The sequence below is a fragment of the Emys orbicularis genome, chromosome 3, assembly GCF_028017835.1.
Source record: "Emys orbicularis isolate rEmyOrb1 chromosome 3, rEmyOrb1.hap1, whole genome shotgun sequence".
Classification (NCBI taxonomy): Eukaryota; Metazoa; Chordata; order Testudines; family Emydidae; genus Emys; species Emys orbicularis.
The window spans coordinates 110,524,972-110,546,907 of record NC_088685.1 but is presented as its reverse complement, the minus strand read 5'-3'; the positions used below and the strand labels follow the sequence as shown (position 1 = coordinate 110,546,907).

General features: G+C 42.7%; 1 protein-coding gene across 2 annotated transcripts in view; it reads right to left on the bottom strand.

Moving 5' to 3' along the window:
• Positions 1 to 375: 375 nt before the first annotated feature.
• Positions 376 to 21,936, bottom strand: part of VTA1 (vesicle trafficking 1) — a 78,463-nt gene continuing 56,902 nt past the window's right edge. For both annotated transcript variants that reach the window (XM_065400719.1, XM_065400720.1), the window contains 3 exons: positions 18,538 to 18,705; positions 14,864 to 14,944; positions 376 to 1,685 (listed from right to left, as the gene is read on the bottom strand). In XM_065400719.1, the coding sequence (XP_065256791.1) occupies positions 1,540 to 1,685; positions 14,864 to 14,944; positions 18,538 to 18,705 (395 nt within the window). In that variant the 3' untranslated portion in view covers positions 376 to 1,539. The remainder of the gene's footprint in view (positions 1,686 to 14,863; positions 14,945 to 18,537; positions 18,706 to 21,936) is intronic.

Below are 21,936 nucleotides of genomic sequence, written 5' to 3'. Positions count from 1 at the left end.
TCTAAGTTGGGATTCTATCCCATAATGGGAAAATGTAAGAATGAACTTATTTTATGAATTAATTTGTACTCCGTTAAAATGCTTAAGAATACATTACAAATGATCACACTACCTTTTCAAACATGCTGTTGAACAGAGCTTGCAGTCTTAACTGGATGTGCTTTGTGCACCAGATTTTACATACCATTAGGCTGCTTTTATGTACTTTAAATATCAGCTATATTTCCTTCCCTGGAAAATAGCATAGGCATGAACAGGTGTGCACATCTGAGTTGGTATTTTGTAAAGAATGACGTCTATCAGGTTTCACTGGTATTCAAAGATGTATTATACAAATAGACAAACTCTATAGTGTACTCATTTAAGGCTGTCATACTAATTTAAGAATCTTTTATTCATTTATTTTTATACAGCATGGATGCAGTTTTAACAATCAATAGCTCCATAATTCCCCAGAACACAGCTCATAAAGTGTTCAGAGTTCAAATTCCAAAATATTTTAATCAGTTCTAGAATCCCCAAAATCTCCACAGAAAGTAAGCAGGGGAGGATACTCTGTTGCACTAACATTAGAGATGAACCTCAGCTGCAAAGTTTGGATTTAAACAGAGACTATGAAGGTGTCAAAGTCCAGGCATTTGGCTGAGGGGTCATTTGGCTGGTGAAAGAAATGGGGCAGCTGTGAAGCTTAAATCCATGCTGTTAGGATCTGGGCTTTGGGCTCATCTCTAGTTAACACTAGTACTACCTTCTTTTAACCATCCTTAATATATAAAATTTAAATTGCCCATGCAAAATGAGTAAGAATCAGTTACCAAAACCAATATGTAGCAGTTCACACACGTGTGTGGGGAGGCAGGGGGGGTAGAGGAGCATCTAAATGTCTTTGCCCAAAGCTTCAAGAAATGGACGTTCCAGTGCAATAAATTATCAATTAAATCTCAGTATTCTTCTTTTCAAGCCTCCCACCTTTAACTTGGTCTCAGATAATACCAAAACAATTTAGATGTATTTTTTAAAAAGGACTTTTCTGGATGTACATTAAGATCATTTCATGATCCATCTGGCCCCACACTCCTGCTATCTAAATTTCAGTAGAAAAGCCCTAATTTTTATTTCCAGTCCCAAAGCCATTTTTCATTTTAAAGTTTATTAACAGTGATAAATTCAGACTCAACACTAGTGGAGCACATTACTTTGTTTTTCCAAAACGGTAAAGAGAGATTCCATGTTTTTACTTAAACATTCTAAATATTGTAGCATTAATTCTAACTCTTAAGCAGTGTTCAGAGTGCATTCTCCAGTATCTTGATCACATCACTGCATCCATATGTTTCCAGTTCCACTGTGTGGAAAATGAAAACTGGTTGAGCTTGCTGATTAGTGCTACATCAGGGATCTGATACTGAGACACAGATTTCATTGTCATGGTCAATGGAATTGAGAGCTTTCATGTAACTGTGCCCCCGATAGGCAGAAGGTAAAGTAATGGATTGTTAGTTCTTTAGGCAAAAGACATGAATCTGTTGGACAAAGGCATCATTCTCTGCCTGTAGTCAGTAACTTGAGGGCCTTCTGTAGATTCTGCACAGCAGTGCTCACATCTTCATACTGCAAAGCACTGCCAGCATATTTGCAATATTTCTGAGCTCTGGCAAAGTCCTCTGGTGTCAAACGGACTTCCCCTGCAAAAACAAGATAATTAAAAAGTAAAAATATAAGAAAATTCAGGACTTTATCTCAGATCAAGCATAATGCTTTACTTAAAATGTTTGAAATAGTCTGTTTATATTAACAAAGAGCATGAGAAGAAGTGCTGGTCCTACTCCATTGTTTTAAGTTCATTTTTATGTATAATTCTCAGTTTCTTTGGTGTCATTCTAATATTATATGGGGACCTTCAAAATCTGGACATTTATGTGATCCAGTGCCTTTTATGAGTAAACCAATACCTTTGAGAAAGATCTGCCCTTTATCTGAGGTAGCTCAGAAGAGCTTTCAAACTACAGTAAGTTAACTGTAATCATGTTACAACCTGCATGAAACAAGGACAGTGGCTTATGTGTTTATTGTGTAACTGCTTTACTCTCAGCATGGAATAATACACTCACAGCTGAAGCCATTCTCTCCCTGTCTGTATACTCTTCCAGACACAGAAACATCCCCTATTGAGATATTTGCACAAATACTACATTTCTACTTTTACCTACTGAGAAACAGACTAAAGCATTTGTCCGAATATTATCAACATATCTGCAATATTTTCAGTTTTATGTAATTAGAGAAAGCAAGATTGCTCTATTAATTCACCTATCTTTGTAATTCTGACAAACACCAGCCAAAAGCTTTCTTATAACAAACCCAAACATCGATCTGTATAAACTTCTCAAACACACACACACACACTCCTACTTTTCAAAAAAATGTTGGAGACGTAAACCCTGATTCAGCAGACCAGCATGTGAATAGTCCCACTGATGTGCTTAAAGTTAAGCATGTGCTTAAATGCACTGCATCAAGGGCTTAACCAATTCAATGAAAGTTAAGGCTAAAGCTCATGTAAGCCATATAATTTAGGGCCAGATTCTGAAACCTGTACTCATAATGAATAGTATATTTTACCTTGTAAATAATCCCACTTCTATCAATGCTACTCAAGGTGAAAAATCGTGGCCCTTAGGGATCTACTTTGGCATATTCATCAGAAAATTTTTGTTTAAAAACCATGTGTTATATTGGACGTTAATATGAATTTATTTAAGCCAGCGCTCCCATAACACCTATTATAAACAGGTCATAATATTTTACTATTTAAAATGAATATTTATTTAGCATTCATTTCTTATACGATGGGGGTTTTAATAACAGAAAACCTGTTTAAACTCAGACGTTGTAAACTTAATTCTTTGAATGTTTAAACATGAATATAAACATATTTTTATGAGTTTTATCCTGTACAGTTCTGTTCAGCTGGATCTCCTTTTCTGAAACTCACAAACTGTGTAGTTGCTGATATTATGTGTTTACTTCATAATCTCAGTTGTTTACTTATCAAGAACTGTTTCTAAGTACCCATTATATTTCCTCATCCATTTTTCCACTTTTAGGCAGCTGATTTTGGGCCAATAAAAAAAATGAAAAGATTGTAAATATTAAAAACTAAATATCTTTGTTAATTTTCTAATAAGAGCTAGGTATTATTAATTATTATTACTACTACTCCATTTCCCCAGGAAAATACATTTTATGGTTCCTGTATTCTGTTTAAAGAAGTTAAATCTACAGTACAGATTTTTGGTTTGTCAATTGATAGAAATAGTTTAGTGGACAAAATCTATATACAATTTTTAAAGCTTGTTTAAAAATTTTTAACTTCAGTTTAACCTTATTTGAATCTGATTCATATGTCCTGGATGAATAATTACCAATGATTTTTCAGATGATTAAGTTAAATAATGATTTAAGTATCTATATTACTATAGATGGACAACATATCAGCCAATCAAAGCAAATTATAAATGAGATTCTTTTGGGTTCAATTTTGTTATATGGCAAGAAGTCAGCATGCACAAAACAGCCAAATCCAAATGATAATTACCACTGTTGTACAGTGCGGAAACATTTAGTATCATTGAGATTCACCAGTAAAAGCATGTCAGTGAAACAACCAGCCCTCCAAAACAAACAGCATATGACCAGGAAAGCAGCTCTTGAGGTTTAATTTTATCCAAAATGAAAACACTCCATACCTGCACCTACTTTCATCTTCAAAATATAAAGTCTGAGACAGAATAGCTGTTGAATATTCTGGCATCTGGCACCTGTCAAACCTGTACGATTACTGTATGACGGCAGTGTACTTTAGTGAATCAGATGAGCCAGTTTACGCCTTTTTTTAAAATATACTCGTACATACATGGTATGTATATATTTGTCCATATTTCATAGCCTAAGTGACATTTAACTGAGTCAAACCAGTTGGGCTGAATTCCATCACCACACTGGGCTATATGTATGAAAAGTAAAAGAAGAACAAGTTCCCCTTAGACATTTTTTCCTTCATATTATGATGCCAAAAGAAACTAGAAAGTCATTCTTTAGAAAATAGACAAGGCATCATTCCAGTATTCAACTAATTTACTGGAAGGAAGCCTAAATTAACCAACCTAATCTTATTTTTACAGCACCAGCTCTATTAATGTTTTGTTGGCATAAAGTCTTATTTTTTATGATGCCTCTTTCAGATACCACCATATCAACACTTTAGAAAAAGGTTCTAGCAATTTTAATTTATAAACCAAAGTTTACCCAGTAAGGGCCTCATTCTATACAGTGCCGAGCAGCCTCAGCTCCTATTAAAGTCAGCAGCTCACAATGGAGAAGGAGAATAGAAAAATGTTAACTGTAATTTTCCTGAAATACTTGAATCAAGTATTTACTTGGAAATGATGTGGAGAAAAACGACAATATTTGTAGTTATTTCAAAGCTGTCATTTAGAAGGCCTGTCCATTTAGTAACTAATTAATTTCAACCTATATAATTTAAAGGCAAGAAAAATATTGACACATGGGAAAAGCTATGCTGTACCAATCCTGAAATAAACTGGACTCTGTATTGATCCAAAAATAATATTAGTATAGTAGTTATATTCATTACTGAAATTTGATAGTCATTTGCAATCCAAAGCTAACTTCCACCAGCTATGATTCTTTCAGCTCAGCAATTAGGAACATGATGCAGAAATTGAAGGGCATTTTGAGGAGGGTTAAGAAAATCATGTAGTGAGAAAGGAAAGCAGTTTTTGAAAGAAAAACAATTGATATTTTACATAATATCCGATTTATTGTTTAATTTAAATTGCTACTCACAACTTGGACAAGTTTAAATAAATTGGTTTAAAACCACAGTTTTAATGAAACCAGTGCACCGGGTGTGTAGGCAAGGCCTTAGATATAGTCTACAGAAAATCAAAGCCGTGACGGTAATTAAAATTATTAGTATGTGTTAGCAGTGCTTTAACCATTCTTTAAATATATGAACAATGCACTAATTGGAACCATAATTATTTAAAGGAGTGAAAATTTCTTTTCCTATTAAAAAGAAACAGTTAAGATATTCAAAATGTAACTAAACTGAATTTTTTTTTACTATATCATTTAAATTAATAGATTCATAGATTCCAAGGCCAGAAGAGACCACTGCGATCATCTAGTCTGCTCTCGTGTATAACACAGACCATAGAACTTCCCCAAAATAATTCCTCCTAGAACATATCTGTTTTAAAACCAAGAAAAAATGGTTACCTCCCTTTCGTAACTGTTGTTCCTTGAGATGTGTTGCTCATGTCCATTCCATTCTAGGTATGCGTGCGCTCACGTGCACGTCTGTCAGAGATTTTTGCCTTAGCGGTACCCGTAGAGCCAGCTCTGGCGCCCTCTAAAGTGCTGCGCTCATGCCACAATATATCAGGCACCACCGACCCACGCCCTCTCAGTTCCTTCTTGCCAAGAACTCCAACAGAGGGGCAGGAGGGCGGGTAATGGAATGGACATGAGCAACACATCTCGAAGAACAAGAGTTACGAAAGGTAGGTAACCGTTTTTTCTTCTTCCAGTGCTTGCTCATGTCGATTCCATTCTAGGTGACTCGCAAGCAGTATCAATGGAGGTGGGCTTGCAGTTCACAGTCGTGCAGCTCGTAGCACACACTGCCAATGCCAGCGTTGTCTCGCGCCTGCTGAGTCAGTGCATAGTGCGACGCGAATGTATGAACGGATGACCAAATGGCAACAGACAAAATTTCTTGAATCGACACCTGCGCCAGGAAGGCCGCCGAAGACGCTTGCACTCTAGTTGAATGAGCCATCACGATTGCCGGCGGAGGCACCTTCGCCAGCTTGTAGCAGTAGCGGATGCAGGCCGTGATCCAAGACAAAATTCTCTGGTTGATACCGGGCAACCCTTCATCCTGTCTGCAACAGCAATGAATAATTGCGTTGACTTACGGAACGGATATCAATGAGAAGGCCAGAGCCCGTCTGATGCCTAGAGTATGCAACCTGCGCTCCTCATCTGATGCATGAGGGTTTGGACAGAGGACCGGTAAGTAAGTATCTTGGCCAATGTGGAACTGAGAAACGACCGTGGGCAGAAAAGCCGGGTGCGGACACAGCTGGACTTCGTCTTTGCAGAAGACCGTATAAGGCGGCTACGACGTGAGCGCCCTGATCTCGGACACCCGCCGGGTCGAAGTTATAGCGACCAAGAAGGAGACCTTCAAGTAGAGAAGCAGAAAGGAGCAGGAAGCTAAGGGTTCAAACGGGGGACCCATGAGCTTTGAAAGCACAAGATTCACATCCCACGGGGGGACCAGTTCCCAGACATGCGGGTACAGGTGCTCTAGACCTTTCAGAAACTGCACTGCCATGGGATGGGCGAAGAGCGACCTGCCCTGAAGCGGACGGTGGAACGCCGAAAGGGCCGCCAGGTGTACCTTGACCGAAGACAATGACAAGCCCTGAAGCTTAAGATGCAACTAACAGTCCAGGATGTTCTGCAGTGGGGACTCCACTGGACGAATGTGCTTGTCCGAGGCTCAACATGTGAAGTGCTTCCACTTTGCTACATAGGTAGCCCTGGTGGAAGTCTTCCTGCTGAGCAGCAGGACCTGTTGGTCTGCAGAAGAGCACTCCCGCTCATCCATATTTAGCCATGCAGCAGCCATGCCGTCAGGTGCAGCGATGCCATGTTCGGGTGCAGCAGATTGCCATGGTTCTGGGACAACAGATCCAGTCGGAGAGGTAACTGCAGTGGGTCGGTCACCGAAAGACTCAGCAGCATGCCGAACCAGTATTGGCGAGGCCACACCGGGACTATCAGGATGACAGACACTTTGTCTTGCTTTATCTTTAGCAGGACGCTGTGGATAAGCAGCACTGGTGGAAAGGTGTACATCAGCATTCCTGACTATGGAATCAGGAAGGCGTCCAACAGGGATCCCTTGTCTCTGCCATGCAGAGAACAGAATATGTGGCACTTTCTGTTCTGTCTGGATGCAAACAGGTCCACCTGGGGAGTCCCCCACCTTCAGAAGATCGGGCTGACCACCTCTGGATGGAGGGACCATTTGTGGCAAGACAAGAAGGTCCTGCTGAGGTGATCTGCCAGGACATTCTTGGTTCCAGGTAGGTGGGCGGCCACCAGATGGATGGCATGCCGCTCGCAAAAGTTCCAGAGGCTGAGTGCCTCCCGACACAGGGCCAAAGACCTGGCACCACCTTGCCTGTTGTAATACATTGTGGCTGTATTGTTCGTGAGGATCTCCACCACCTTGCCTCTCAGGTGGGACAAGAATGCCTGACAGGCCAGGCGCACGGCCTTGAGCTCCCTAGAAGGGCTGGATCGTGCTGCATCCAGCAGCCCTGGGTGTTGAACTAGCCCAGGTGGGTCCCCCAGCCCAGGTCCGATGCGTCCGAGACCAGGGTAAGCGATGGTGCTGGGAACACAAAGGGAACTCCCTGCAACACTGACTTGGGGTCTAGCCACCAGTCCATGGATGAGAGGATGTGGTTCGGTACCGTGACCACTCGGTCCAAGGGATGCCTGCTGGGAACGTAAACTGTTGCCAGCCACGTCTGCAGGGGTCACAAATGAGGCTGGGTGTGACTGACCACGTACGTGCATGATGCCATGTGGCCCATCAGCCGCAGTCATGTGTGGGCCGTGATGATTGGATGCCTCCTTTATATGGGCTATGAGATCCGACATGGCCGGAAAGTGTTCTTCTGGAAGGAAGGCCCTGGCTCACGCGGAGTCAAGAACTGCTCCGATAAACTCTAGGTGCTGGACCGGTGTTAATGTGTTTCTATGTTTATTAACAGGCCCAGGTCGCTGCAGGTGGAGCGGACCAGATCGAGGCTTCTTTGCACCTGCTCCGGAGACCTGCCCTTGATGAGCCAGTTGTCGAGATACAGAAAGATCTGGACACCCCAACGTCTGAGGTAAGTTGCTACTGGCACCACACATTTCATGAACACCCTGGGGGCCGAGGACAGACCCAAGGGTATCCCCGTGATCTGGAAGTGGCTCCTGTCCATTATGAAATGCAGGAAAAGTTTGTGTTCCGGGAATATGGAGACATGGAAGTAAGTGTCCTTTAAACTGAGAGCGGTGTACCAGTCCCCCGGATCCAGAGAGGGAATAATGGAGGCCAGGGAGACCACGCGGAACTTCAATTTCTTGAGAGACTTGTTGAGGTCACGCAGGTCCAGGATGGGTCTGAGGCCCCCCTGGGCCTTTGGGATTAGTAAGTATTGGGAATTGAATCCTCTTCCTTCCATTTCCGAAGGAACCACCTCCACAGCCCAAAACTGCAGGAGCTTGTTGACCTCCTGAACCAGGAGTTGCTCGTGAAAGGGGTCCCTGCAGAAGGATGGGGAAGCAGGGGGGAGGGAAGGAGGCGTATCCAAAAATTGCAAGGTATAGCTTTGAGCTACTATGTCCAGGAGCCTGCGGTCCGATGTAACCTGCGACCAGGCCGAGTGGTAGGGACAAAGGCAGTTGAGGAAATGATGGGCAGGATCCGGCCGGATGACTGGCGCATTGCTCTTGAGCGCACCCACAAAACGATTGCTTTTGGCCACCCTAGTGTTTAGCGGGTCCGGGCTGGGCTGGCGAGCGGGAGGAAGAAGGGCAGCGACGGCTAAACCGAGCGTCCCTTCTTGCAGATCTCTGCCGGGCTTGCCAAAGCCTTGATGGCGGCGGAGGCCAGAATGGCTTTCTGGCAGACTGCGGGGTATGTATGCCCAACGAGTGAAGGGTAGCCTTAGTGTCCTTCAACCCGTGTAGCCTGGCGTCTGTCTGATCGGAGAACAGTCCAACTCTGTCAAAGGGGAGATCCTGAATCAAGGCCTGCATCTCCTAGGAGAGGCCCATTGTTTGGAGCCAGAAGCTGCATCGCATGACCACAGCCGATGTGACCACCCACGCTGCCGAGTCCCATGCTATTTGCAGGGAGCATCTGGCTGCCACGGTCCCGTCCTCTACCAGGGTGCCAAACTCTTGAGCCTGACCCTGAGGAATGAAATCCTGGAACTTTTTAAGACTGTCCCAAAGATTAAAATTATATCGGCCCAGCAGGACCTGATGGTTCGCCACCCGGAATTGTAGGCTGGCTGTTGAATAAATTTTTCTGCCAAATAAATTGATTTTTTGGCTTCTTTATTTTTGGGAGTAGAGGCGGTGGGAGCCTGCTTTTCCTTTTCACTGGCTGCAGATACAACCAGCGAGCCTGAAGGTGGGTGAGTATAAAGGTACTTGAAATCTTTGGCTGGCACAAAGTATTTTTTATCGGCCCGTTTCAAGATGGGCGGGATGGAGGATGGGATCTGCCTCAGTGACTTGGCAATCTTGAGGACCCCATCGTGTACGGGCAGGGCGATCCGGGTGGGCGTGGAAGCCGAGAGGACATTGAAAAGGGTGTCCTCCTGCTCCGTCATCTCCTGCACCTCGAGCCCCAAGTTCTCAGCCACCTGCTGGAGAAGGGCTTGATGCTCCCTAAAGTCATCTGGGGGGCTAGCCCTGGAAGGTCCTGTGACTGCCTCATCTAGGGAAGATGAGGAAGACTTGGTTTCCGGTGGAGGCGCTGAGGGCTCGGCCGCCGTTGGAAAGGGAAGTTTAGGGGTGGATACAGGATTCTCTACCCCAACCTCAGAATGGGCTTCCACTACTGAGCCCAGTGCCGGCGGGGCTGCCATCTGTTGCGCCGACGCGGCCTACGAGGAGTGATGCGAAGGGGGCATCGTCATTGCCAGAATGCCCCATGCTCCCCAATATGACCACTGTGTTGGCCACTGGCCTTGCTGCCACTGCGGTGCCATGGACGATGGAGCAGGCTCCAGTGCCCAATTCTGTCGCTGAGACTGGGGCGATGGGCTGAACTGGGCCTCTGTGCCAGAGGAAGCACCTTCTGGCGACCCGGGAGGAGCCGTCGACGCCTGAGTCTGTTTACTGGTCATGGCTACCGGTGATCACTGGCCAGGTGTAACTGACCACTGACTGTATTGTGGAGAGCGGCGCCGGTGCCGGGGGAGACCGGCAATAAGATGGGGAGCGTTCCCATTGTGCTGGCGATCCTGACCGACATCTAGAGATAGACTGGCAAGAGGGTGAACGATGCCGGTCATAGTACGGGGAGTGTCAACCCGGTGCCGCAGAGTAGCGCCAAGGAGACCGGGAGGAGAGTCCGTGCCTCTTTGGGATTCTCTACACCAGTGTTTTTCACAGCAAGGCCTGCGAGCCAGTGGCGGCTCCCATGGACCCTAAGGGCGGCTCCCTGTTGATCGTGCTCTCCAGCGGTTCAGTGGGGCTACAGCTAAGGCAGGCTCCCTGCATTCCCTGGCCCCACGCCGCTCCCGGAAGCAGCCAGCATGCCCCCGCGGCCCTGGGGGGTAAGAGAGGAGCAGAGGTCTCAGCGCGCTGCTCCTGCCTGCAAGCACCGTCCCCGTAGCTCCCATTGGCCAGGAATGGGGAACTGTGACCAACGGGAGTTGTGGGGGCGGTGCCTACAGAGAGGGGCAGCGCGCTGAGCCACGTGCCCCCCCAGATGCCGCAGGGGTGTGTTGGCCCCTTTCAGGAGCGGCGTGGGGCCGGGGCTGCCCAAAATAAGTGCTGCTCTCTTCAGTGGGCAGATTCTGAATAGCTCTTCCACCACCCACCTGCAGCCTCCTGGAGCCAGCCCCTGAGCCCCACCCCCTCCTGCACCCCGTACCCCCTCCCAGAGCCAGCCCCCCATGTCCCCTCTTGCATCCCAAGCAATATTACCCATAACGGTAATATTACCATATCAACCAACAAAGAACTCGGAGTGTTCAACCATCTGTGTCGGGTTGATGTGGCTTTCACATTGACATTGACAATTTTTTGCCAAAGTGGGCCCCATTTCAAAAATAGTGAAGAGCACTGCTCTACGCAGTGGAGATTGACGTTTCTTGTCTGGTGACCAGCGGTGTTCCTCCTCCCCCAGAGGGGTCTTAACTGTGGGCTTGCACTCTTGGGGAGCCTTAGCCTGTTCCTGTGGCACCGAAGACGTCGTAAGAGCAGGTGGAGACCTGTGCACTCTCTGCGCCTGGGATTGGGATGACGACGGTGCAGGCAGGGTTGCGGGTCCCATTCTGCTCCCAGGAGTTGGTGGCGGACCTTTAAGGGGACTAAGAGCCCCAGTCGTGGAGGCACGCTCGTGTGGCTCTGGAGAAGGCTGGCGGGCAGGCCCGGGTCCTTTGCTGGATGACCCCTGGGCCTTCTTGCTTGGTTCTGGAGAGCGCTTTTTAACCTTCTTCTTCGGTACCAGCATTAGCTAATGGTGCTGGGAAGAGCCAGGTGCCAGGGATGCACTGCGCACGGAGGCCGAGGTGCTCAGTGTGGCCTGTGTGGAAGGCTCGGAAGCCGGGTGGAGAGCAGACTCCATCAGGAGAGCCCTGAGGTGAATATCCCTCTCCTTTTGGGTGCGGGGCTGAAAGTTCTTGCAGATCTGGCAACGCTCCTTGATGTGTGACTCCCCCAAGCACTTAAGGCAGCTGTTATAGGGGTCACTCACAGGCATAGGCCTGCTGCAGCCCAAGCAGGTCTTAAACCCAGGAGCACGGGGCATGCCTGGCCTGGGGCAAAGTCCCCGCTGGGACCCTATTAACTAACTAACACTTAACAACTACTTAACACTATCAACAATATACACGAGGCCCGAAGGCATGGAGTCCAAGGGAAGAAAACCGTTAACTCTTGTCAAGCAAGACAGGTGCTCTGACTGACCACCACGGGCAGTAAGAAGGAACTGAGAGGGTGTGGGCTGGAGGCGCCTGATATACCGCGGCATGAGTGCAGCACTCTAAAGGGTGCCACAGCCCGCCCTATGGGTACTGCTAAGGCAAAAATCTCTGACAGCCACACACATGGGCGCACACACACCTAGAATGGAACTGACGCGAGCAAACACTCATGAAAGAAAAAAAATTCCAATCTTGATTTTAAAATTGCCAGTGATGGAGAATCCGCCATTTTGTTCCAATTGTTCATTACTCTCACTGTTAAACATGTACGTCATATTTCCAGTCTGAATTTGTCTAGCTTCAACTTCCAGCCACTGGATCATGTTATATCTTTCTCTGCTAGATCATCATCAGAGAGCCCATTTGTTCCCCCGTAGGTTCATATAGACTGTAATCAATTCACTCCTTCACCTCCTCCTTGTTAAGCTAAATTGACAGAGCTTGTTGTCTAATTCTTTAATCAAACTTGTAGCTTTTCTCTGAATCATCTCCAATTTATCAGCATCCTTCTTGAATGGTGGGCACCAGAATTAGACAGTATTCTGGCAGCGGTCACAACAGTGCCAAAGTAACCTCTCTACTCTTTCTTGAGATTCCCGTTTATGCACCCAAGGATTCCATTATCTCTTTTGCCACAGCATCACACTGGGAGCTCATGTTCAGCTGATTTCCACCATAACTCCCTAATCTTTATTTTTTCTCCTCAGAGTCACTGCTTCTCAGGATAAAGTCCTCCATCATGTAAGTATAGCCTACATTCTTTCTTCCTAGATGTATTCATTTACATTTAGTCATCTTAAATGTGTAATTATTATTTCTATTTTGTGGACGGAAAACCAAAATGGTTATTAATTCCAAATATGATCACTTGTACAAGAAGGTACAGGTAGCTTTACTACACTACACTATGCCATTGGCAAAAAAAGCTTATGGGAGCATACAAAGTTTACATAAAACATCATGTAACCTGTGAATAAATGTAATGAAATTTAGTGCTAACAAAAACAATGACTAAACTGCACTGAACTAATGCATGCAGGTGCTGTACAAAGTTGCCACACAGTTCTGGCTTATTTGTACAATGAAACTGTCAACCAGTTGGGCGATGCTTGACTGTAGGAGTCAGAACTTTCACAGACACTAAACCTAAGCTACGTCTACACTACCACTTATGTCAGTATAACTTATGTCACTCAGCAGTGTGAAAAAGCCACCCCCATGAGCGACGTAAGTTACACCGACCTAAGCGTCGGTGTGGACAGTGCTATGTTGGTGGGAGAGCTTCTCCCACCAACATAGCTACCACTGGTTGTGGGGGCTGGAGTAATTAACCTGAAAGGAGAGCTCTTTCCCATCGGCTTACAGCGGCTACATTCGAGAGCTTACAGCAGCGCAACTTCATTGGTTCAGCTGTGCTGCTGTAAGATCTCTAGTGTAGCCATAGCTAAGACATTGACGCTCACTCCTGCGTTTCGGGAAAATTACAGGGAGGAGCTAGACAGACACTCTAGCTGGGGGGCGGAGCAGAAGCAGCCAATGTTTATTTTAAACCTTTTTTTATTTTTATCAATTTAAGTTCACACCGATGTGGGAAATTAATGGGGGAATCAAATAATAATTTTTAATGACAGTAGACCCTGAGATCCAAAAAGTTAAAGCTTTAATATTGTTAAAACAAAAACTGTCAATATCATCAAAATATACAAAGTAAGTACCCTTAAATCAAACTCTAATAAGTTCTCAAGCAGCATTTTTTTTACTTTGCTTATCTATAAATTTAGATTATTATTGATGGTAATTTTTTTGTCAGTTTGTAGATTGTCAATTGATACTTCCTGACATTTACCATCAAAAATCTAATCCTTCCAAGCCTAATTATACTCAAAGAGCAGACTGCTAAGTAGCCTTTTAATATCTCAAAGAAAAAATGTATTTTAATTAATAATGTACCACACAACCTTTAAATAGGTTTCTTAGTTTATTGAGTACAGTATCAAAATTATACCAGCCACACAGAAACACTAACTAACTTTTACACAGCAACATAACCTATCTTGGTACTACCTCACTTTTGCAGATGGAAAACTCTGACAGAAAGGTTAATGGACTCGTTCAATGGAGTGTCAGTGCTAGGAGGATTCTGGCTTCTAGTCAGACCACACCTTTCTCAGAGTATGGTTTCTCGCTAAGGTTAGTTCATATGTATATACAGAGAGAACAATGAACTTATGAATAGAGAAGTAGTATGGCAATGGGTGCAAATATAACACCACAGACAGATGGCAATATATAAGTAAACATATTTTGGATTCAAAGTCAACTTTGGCTAAGTGATTGATAATTACAGACAGGCATTATATTAAGTTAGCTAATTTCATACAGGGATTATTTACAACTGACATGTGCTGTCACTGGCATGGAATACAACAGGTATTCTGCAGCAGAGACACTACAGAAATGTCTTTTTTGTGTGATTATTTTAGGAAGGAATTGAATAACAACTTAAATTGAGCCTGTGAGGACCATTTTAGGGAGGTGGAATGTTCAGTGATTACCCAACATGGAATTTAGCCACACCACCAGAATCATCATTTTTACTGAACTGGATGGTTCTAAATCTCATTTGAAAAATAGCAGCACAGAGTCCCTATCACAATAATAGCTCATTAGTTCAATACCAATTCAGAGGATGAGTATTACCTACCTAATCGCCCAACTCTAATTTTTGCAGCACCTGGGCTTTTCAGAAACATGGTTCTAAGTAGAGACCATGCTTTGGTTAGCTAGGGGATTTAATGAGGTAATAGCCAAAAGTTATATATCAGGGTATTATTAACGGTTTTAAGACATTTGCATTTCATTAGCACTCTGAATGTGCTAGGTGATGTCATCAAGCACAGAAAAGCAGTTCCTACCCCCAAAGAGCAATACTCTTTTATTTGTGAATTGTCAACATTACTTAAATTTTATTCTGTTTCTCCTCAAACTATTTTTTGTGCAAAGTAAGTCATAAGCAAAAACAAAAAATGCCATTGCCTTACCTGCAGATTGAGCATTGTAAAGAGAAGGATCTACAGCTGGGATATTTTGTGGAGTGGGTTGAATGATATTACTTGTTACACCTGCAAATCAGCAAAACAACAGTGGAATTACACTATGTTACTCTTAATTATAGACTTAAAAAGCAAGTTGTTAACAGGAGGTTTAATTGTGTTACTTACAGTGTTAACAATCCTGAACTGGCTTTTATTGGAAATAATTGAGACTGAAGGAAACTTTAGGAGAACTTCAGAAACATTTATAAAGTACTTCTGAAAAATAATTTGTTGGCTAAAAATGTTTAAATATTTCTATATAGCATCTTTCATTAAGACGTATTCAAGAACAGCTATTTCAGTACAATATTTCATAGAAGTAACATCAACAGGTACAGAAAAGTTGGTGTGAAAAAAAGGTCCAATGAGAACAAGAGGTCGCCAGATTTAGAGTTTTTGGGAAAATTAGTACAAGGAACTAGGAGAAAGCAAAGGGGTCGGGGGAGAAGAGAACAGAAGTAGCATTTCTTTATTCTCAAAGAGGGTTAAGAATTTCAGGCCAAGAAGAAGAGTTAAGGATTGAGACATGATGAGATACAGAAAAGTTGTTCCACATGATGCTTGCATCAGGAAAGGGAACATTTTTTATCTGGGACTGTGCTCCTTTGAAAATACAGTTTTCACTCCTAAGTCTTGTGCTCTCAGTGAGAGAGACAGCACTTCTCCATCTCAAATCTTTCTCTGACCCCTGACATAAGGGTAGTTCTGTGTGAGACCAACACCCTCCCCACACATGCAGACAACCCCTTATTACCCTACAACCATGCCATTATCCTGGGGCATCCTAAACTACCAATTGTGTCCCTCGGCTGGTGGATGAAGGAACCCCATATATGGTATGGGCTGCTCCGTACATATTGGATAAGGAGTCATGGACCTATGGTTGTAAGTCAGACTAACTACCAGTGTATGTAAAAGTTGTAGTTATGGAAAAACCCAGATACAAGAGTCTGTCTCGGTTAGCCAGCTTGAAAGAGATCCCAGCCTTTTGGAATCACTGAGTTCAAAAGGAGGTATGACAGTGGTAGACGAAACCTGTTAAGGAGTTCATCACCTGAAACAAGAGATCCTAAGAGCTAAAATCAGGTCTTGGAATGTGAGAACCATGTGGGTTCATTGGGAAACTGAGTCAAGAAGTTTGAGTCAGTCTCAGTTCAATAATAGTATTCCCAGAGGGAGCAAATGAGATGGACTGAATGTGGAATACTCCATTCAGTTGGTATCATGGTACTCTATTTGTGATACTCCTGAAGAGAGAGTTGGAATACCCCTTGACCAAAAGACAACACATAACCTCTACAAGAATGGGAACTAGTCAACTCATGAATTATAAGAGCACATTGTGTTACAAATCATGTTAATTAACTACCACCCAGCGTTACACACTTACCAATGATCATGATGAACAAGCAAAGGGTGCATTCTACAACAAGTTGCAAGATGTACTAAACCAGGTCTATGCTTATGATGTAGTTCTGGTTATGGGTGATATGAATGCCCAAGTTGGTAACGGCAGCCTCGGATCTGAGCATTTCATACACATGGAATTGAGAGTCAGGTAGAAAATGGTAAAAGATTCATTGAGATGTGCAGCATGTATAACTTGTGCCATTGGTGGGGGTACTTTTCCCTCATCTCAGGAAACACAAACTACCAGGCAAATCAAATGATGGAATTGCTGAGAAACAATTGGATTGTGTTGCCTAAACAGATGGCACAGAAGATCACTGCAGGATGCAAGATCTTTTACAAATTCTAATGCAGGAAGTAACCACTACCTTGTCATTGGAACAGTTAGAATAAAGCTAAAAGACAAGTTAACAAGAAAAGAGATATTTGATTGAAGGAGGGAGTTTAAAATCCAGCAGTCTGATGAATCTGAAGAATTGCAGGTAATGAATGATGACATAGAGGAGCAATGGGCTTGCTTTAGAGATGTCTGCTGGGAAGCTGCAATAACTTCACTTGGATCAAGATGATCAAGGACAGAAGAGTGGATACAGGCAGGCACATGGAAACTGAGTGAAGAAAGAGAAGTCTTAAAAAAGAGCCAATCACAGGTGACACAACCAGAAGAACAATGCATGCTGCAATGGGAATATGTAGAGAAAGACAAAGAAGTAAAGAAGTTATACTGGAAAGATAAGAGACAACCTTGGGTGCTACGGCTGGAGCCAGGACTCTTGGTGCTGCTAGGCTCTGTGGCAGGGAGCCTTCCAACCCCTGGAGCCCTTACAGGCTCCCCTTACCACAAAAGGTAGCCTGCCAGCCAGTAGAACCCCGGATGGAGCAGGGAGCCTTGCAACCCTGAGAATCCTGGCTCCAGCTGGGGCTCCCAGGGCTGTCAGGCTCCTTGCTGTGGAGCAGCTAAGTGAAATTGACACTCTTGTCAGTTTCATAGCTGCTATTCAGTGAACAGGGCAGCAAGCATAGCATTGTTGGAAGAGCAGAAGGGCTAAGACACTCCATTAGATACGGTCCCAAATGTAGGAAAATGATGTATCTAGGTGGAGAGATTTAAAGACGAGGTCAAGTAAATAAACCAGGCATCAATGGAGGTATTCAAATGGAGTTGGAAAGCTCCAAAGATGCATTAGAATAACTCACCCTTCTGTGCATTTTTACCAATTTGAACAGATTTAATTGCCCACACGAGAACTTTCACCATTAGCTTGGTCAGCGAATGGATATGTTATGTCCACAATATGAGGGTTTTATATCTTTTAGGGTGAACAATTTTGCTTATTCTGTTTTAACCAAGTGTATCCATTACCCATATAAATATATTTTTTACATCTTGTGGCAATGTGTTGCCAAAGGTTAATTATGCACAATGTCAACAGTCTTTCCTTTTATCAGTTATAAACGTATTGCCTTTTAATTCTATTGATGGTCTTCTTGATCTTGAATAATGAGAAATGGCAAGAGGGAGTGTCCAATTCACCTTCTGTATCCCATTCATTAGACATCTATCCTGTCCCCTTATTCCTCTGCTCTCTAAACTACATTTCTTTTCAATCTTTTAAATTTCTCCTCATATGGGAGCCTTTCAATGCCCCTTCTATTTCTTCTATATTTCTTTGAGATGGGTCATGAGAACTAAGCACCATATTCCAACTGAGTATGTACAGTGATTTAAATCATTACATTTTAATATTTCAGTCATATATTTTTTAGACCTTACTTTACACTCAGCATTTTGGTTAGACTTTTTGACCGCCAATTGCCCCCAGAGTACATACTTCCATCGACTTGTCCACAAATATTTGTTAATAATGGGAAACGTAAATTCTTGTCACTATCCCTTGTAGTCAAAGACCAAAACTATTTTGCCAAACTTTTAACAACAACAACAACAAAATCACTTTCAGGCTGAGACCATCATAGAAAGTTTCAGCCCAACAAGTGAAAGTTCCAGAAAGTCACAAATGTCCAAAAACATGGGGATTAACATGGTAATTTATGAAGTATTCACTATAAAAGCTGCCTGTGTTCTAACACATATACAATATTGCAGCCTTATTATACTTTACATATAACTGGAAAGGAGGCTACAATGGAATAGCAAAGCACCTCACAGTAAAAGTAAATCTGTGTTCCTGGATATAAATGCAACATACCTGTGCTATGAGGTACTTCAGCTGGAGTGTTGGCTGGAGCATGTGCACCAGGTGGGATATGTATGCCAGTATAATTACTAGTTGGCATGTTTGGGTCATATGTAGAAGATGATGGCTGAGATACTTGGGTAGGCAGAGCAGATGAGCTAGCTTCTTCACTTTCAGCATCTGTTAAGATACAGAAAAGGGCAATATTAATTCTTATTTTGTGCAAGCATATAAACTCCCATTTATTTCTGCAACAATAATCCGCCTTGACTTCTCTATATGAATAACATCTTGTACAGTTAAAAATGAATGGTTTAACAACCATTATCAAATAATCAAATAACGAGCTATAGAAGTATAAATGCATCATGGGATAAGTTCTGGGAGCTCACATACTTAAAACGTGTAGAGCTGTAGATAGATGTCTGAAAGAGAATGCATGTCATCACTGGGCTGAATATGTACAACCTCATGGTTTTATTTTTCTGAATCCTTACGTTTTAGCATATAAATTATACAGAATTAAAAACAGTTTGACAGAGTACAGTGTATACTAATGAATATATTTGAATGAACACACTACATTGTATAAGGCAATCTCTCTTTTATGTGGCATGTATATTCATGAGGAAAATGTTAACAAGATTAAAATGAGAAATGAAAAGAAAGCAAAGAGAAAAACACAAGAGAAAATTTGGGAAGGAAGTAATATTAAAGAGGGCTTATAAGACATTTGGTCAGCTGATCCATGGCCATGCCTGCAGAACTTCAAACATTAGAATATGAATGGCTGACCTATCTTAGTGTAAAGCTAATAGTTGCCTCTTTAAAAAAATCCTGGCTTATAACTGGCATATAACTTTAAAGATCCAGTCTAGTCTGCTAAGTATGGTCACATCTGCACCACACATAATTTATCCTAACTGTCCAATTTTATTAAGAATTTGTTTCTGTTCCTAGATTTCTAGTGGAGCTCAAGCCAACAAAGCTCTGTTTCATTTATTGGAGGTGTGCCTCTGCATGATTAGAAAGGTCAACTGGAACAACCACAGTTCTGGGAATAGTGTTTGTTAGCTGCTGGTGCTTCAAAGACAACGGTAAGAACGTAAGAGCATAAAGTTGTATCTAGATCTTGCAAAAACTGGTTATTTTAAAATTCCTTACGAAGTGCATTCTGGTCTCCAGCTATAGGAGATCCGATCAAGTATGTAAATATTAGTGTCTAGTAATGAAAATGGGACAGTCAACTGATGGAACTGAGATTTTGCCCCACTTAAGGCTTTTCAAATAAATGGGAAAAAGGTATAATTTGAGTTACATGTAGGACAGCTAACTTTAGTAAAAATAGTAAACAAATACCACTTTCTATTATCTTTCACAATATTCTTTACTACTACAGAAAACTAAGGTAGAATAGCTGAAACTGACAATATGTGTATGAGCATATTAATAGATATAGACTAAGATATTATTACTTTAAAAGTATAAAACACTAAAAATATATTCCATGGAAAAACTTTTTTTTTTTTTTTTTTTTTTTTTAAAGTTACCTGCCTTCTCAACTCCCTATCAAAATTTGTGTACGTACATTTTTCTGAGGTGAGCATCATATGTATGGGATTTAAGTGTGTGCATCAAGAAGAAAATCTACCCTATGAAGTTCTTTTCTAGTCTGATTTTAAATATAATTATAATAAAAATGATTTTTCTGGTAATTTTGTAACTAAGTTAGTCCTAGTAGTCTTTCAAACACCGTTGAAAACATGAGAAGGAATAAAACACGGTATGTCTGATGGCTGCCTTTGTCAATAAGTCTAATACTGTCATCATACTTTGCAGCTTATAAGTTTATTCATAAATACATTATTTTACACATTAATGCCATCACTGTTGCATTCACTATATTGCCAGTGTTTAAACATATAAAAAATGCATTTTAATGAGAAAGCTATAAACAAAGTGTCTAGAATCGTTTCCAAAATGTAATAGAAAAGCACAGAACATCGCAAAATTCTTCTACCTTCTGAAAATTATTTTTTCTCATCTGCATCTTGTAATTCATTGCCGCAGATGTCTGACCTCTACAACAAACTTATGGTAGATTGTTTGCAGGCAAACACTATCCTAAAGATGCAGAGTTTTTCCTTTACTTCTATATTTCTTGCTAGTTCACTACCACTGCAATGCAATCTGGCTAACATTCGCAGGAGTAAAATTAAGGTGCGTTAAAACAGGTAGAAAAAAATTAGACATTTAGACATCAACACTAGGCATACCACAAATAAAAAACTTTGATTACAGGTTTCAGAGTAGCAGCCGTGTATCCGAAGAAGTGGGTTGTAGCCCACGAAAGCTTATGCTCTAATAAATTTGTTAGTCTCTAAGGTGCCACAAGTACTCCTGTTATTTTTGATTACAGGCTTAGTCTTGGGAAGAGTAAAATATCCTAACCTGGATGGAGCCATCTAGGTAACTTCTCTCCTCAAATGATGGCCCAGCCATTGTTATCTTAAATCCCTTGAAGGTATGTACCTGTAAGGCTGTCTTATCCTGTCACTATATTACCTTTCCTGCTTGGCCTCTCAACAACCCCTTTAAAGCCTCCTTTGATTTAACTCTATGCATTCAGGCAGGCAGCAATATGCAATTGAACAAGGAAACTGAGTTGCATATAATATTCATAAGAAACAACAGACATATTCCCAGTTTGTCACACTCCCATAACCACAACTCTCAGTGCTCAGCACTTCTACAATTCAGGCCTTAGGGACTCAGGTTGAACACCCAGAAAAAGAGGACACAACACCACACAGGAACTCTCTGGCAGAGGCAGGGATAGAATCCAATTCTGCTAAGCATCATTCACCATCCTTAATGAAGACAATCTGTTCTCTTCCTTTAATCTCCTACTCCTCATCCCAATCCCATTCTCACTACCTAGCCAGTCCCAGTCTCTCCTCCGCTCCCAGCTCCCCTACTCAACCAGCACCACATCTAATCGGTCTCTTCCCCACTCCCAGCCTCCAGTCACCCGCCTGCAGATCATGTCACCAGTCTCACCCCCCCAGCTCCAAGTCTCCTTGCCCAGTTAATCCTAGTCACTCCCCTTCCCCCGCCCCGCCAGGGCTTGCTGTCCTAATCTACTCCAGCCTACTGCATTCAAATAAGGAAGTTTCCTCCTCTATGGTGCCTTGAACCAGCAGGGGATCACAGAGCTCAGGAAAGACAGGCTTGCTAATCTCAGTTCCCGTTCCTGTGCCTGCCAGAGCTGCAATCAGAGGGAAAATCCTGCTTTGCCCCAGGCTGGAGCATGCTCAGTGTGCACAGAATATTCAGGGAATTTAGCTGCAAAGGTCTAGCAATTCTCCAAGCATATATGAACTGTGACTTTTTTTTTTTTTTTTTTTTTTT